A 1,837-nucleotide genomic window follows, 5' to 3' on the forward strand; every position below is an offset into this window, starting at 1 on the left:
AAAAAAAAAAAAAAAAACAGATAGCGATTGTGTTTTTCACCACCATGAATGATAACTGCCCTATCCTTGGAAGAACCATCCTGTTCTCCCCCTTTTTCGCAATTCGCCTCCAACAGCCTTGTCCTGCCGGATGGCTCGTAAAATCGGATGCCTTTGGAAATGCTATCAGCTGTCTGCCCCCTGATAACTACACGGGTCCATGTGGGGAGGAAACCAAATTGATGGGTAATTGAAAACACGTGTGTGAAGAACAATTATACAATTACTCTACCATCCCTCTCCTTGTGAAAATGTAACATGCATAACGCGCAAAGTCTGCGTAATCATTTTTGTTACATCGTCTCGACTCACACATAACTTGAAGGTCTCACTAACTTGAAGTCAAAAGAGCGCATGTCATATGAGTGTGGCGTCAGGTGGCCCTGTTCTCCAGGTGAGAGGCCCTACTTGCAAAGAGGGCAAAAAGGCACGCCAGCTAGCTATTTCAGTTAAGAAGGCAAAAAAAAAAAAAAAAAAGCAATGTGGAATAGGATTTATTCAAGCACACACACATCATCTACCTTTAAGTACCCTTTCGACATGTGTCAAGCGCCTCTTCCTTTTTTTATCGCCGCCCTTAAATGGTTCCCTTTTTTTTTTTTTTTTAACGTGACTTTATTTGAAGCTGCCAATCCGATCAACTACGACCAATTGTGCCCAGACGGATGGACCAAGAGCGAACAGGTACTGTCTGAAAGGGATACGTAGACAAAGGGAGGGAGGGGCAGGTACCTCCCCAACCCAAATGCTAACACATCACACTGCCGCTTCCATAACAGTTGTGCATGTTTAAAAAATGACGTGGTTGTACATATGAGGACCAACCGAAACATAACACGTGGACAAACTTGAATAACCTGAAGACACCTATTTATTGTATGACCCATTTTTTTTTTTTTTCCAATTTGTAGTACTGTGTTGCCCCCCAAAATTATATGGGTCCATGTGCGAAGAAAAAATTATTTGCATCATTCGAAAGGGGAATGAAAAGGGCTTACGCGGAAGAGTGTGATGGTTAATAATTGTTTGCTTTTCTTTTGGCAAAACTGTGTAGCCCCGTTGTGGTCATAAGACGCGACGCAAGAATTCGTGTGCGTATGTTTGAGATCCTTTACGCGTGCGCACAGAATTACGCTTACGTTTATGTATATGTTTTTTTTCTTCCCCCTTTCAGTTGAATGGCCCTTCGTAGGGAGGGAAGCGTCCGACTCGTATCCCAAAGGCTCGGGTAAGCGATCGTCGAGCGTATCACTGTGCAACGCGTGCAGTGTGTACCTCTTCCTTTTCTTTTTTTTTTTACGGCATACATTTTCACTGCACTTCAATTTCTGCCCCCTCAACGGCAACACGCGGACGTCTGCAGCCCTACGGAAGAGGAAATATAACATTGGCCCCGTTGAACCATTCACGGGGGCCATAATTTCCGGCACTGTGAAGTGAAGAGACGCGAAATTTTGAGCCACTCATATGACATCACGTTGTCTGTTTAATGCCTCCCATCGTGGAGGAGTAACCTTGTGTGTACTTGTTCGTCATTGCCCTATTGGAGGGTCAGAAAGCGGGTTGGAAGGAAGATTGATTGGCGGATCTATTGATTACATACGTTTGTACCTTTCTCCTTTTTTTCTCTCCTTACTTCCCTCCTTCCTCATTTGTCTGTTATTCAACCCATTTGGATGCAAAAATGTGAAAGGGCGCCACGGACCACACCCCATTGGGGTGTAATTGTCGTTTTGCCAAAATGGTGAACATATAAATTTCTTCTTTTCTTTTCTTTTTTTTTTTTTTTTTTTTGCAA

The 1,837-nt window shown here is 43.3% G+C and overlaps 1 protein-coding gene across 1 annotated transcript in view; it reads left to right on the forward strand.

Moving 5' to 3' along the window:
- Window positions 1-1,479, forward strand: part of AK88_04203 (uncharacterized protein) — a gene marked incomplete at both ends in the record, with an annotated part of 6,073 nt that extends 4,594 nt beyond the window's left edge. Inside the window, 5 exons of the mRNA XM_012481813.1 lie at window positions 21-225; window positions 665-723; window positions 951-1,053; window positions 1,214-1,267; window positions 1,403-1,479. Of these exons, the coding sequence (XP_012337236.1) occupies window positions 21-225; window positions 665-723; window positions 951-1,053; window positions 1,214-1,267; window positions 1,403-1,479 (498 nt within the window). The remainder of the gene's footprint in view (window positions 1-20; window positions 226-664; window positions 724-950; window positions 1,054-1,213; window positions 1,268-1,402) is intronic.
- Window positions 1,480-1,837: the final 358 nt, after the last annotated feature.

The sequence above is a fragment of the Plasmodium fragile genome (assembly GCF_000956335.1).
Source record: "Plasmodium fragile strain nilgiri unplaced genomic scaffold supercont1.56, whole genome shotgun sequence".
Classification (NCBI taxonomy): domain Eukaryota; phylum Apicomplexa; class Aconoidasida; order Haemosporida; family Plasmodiidae; genus Plasmodium; species Plasmodium fragile.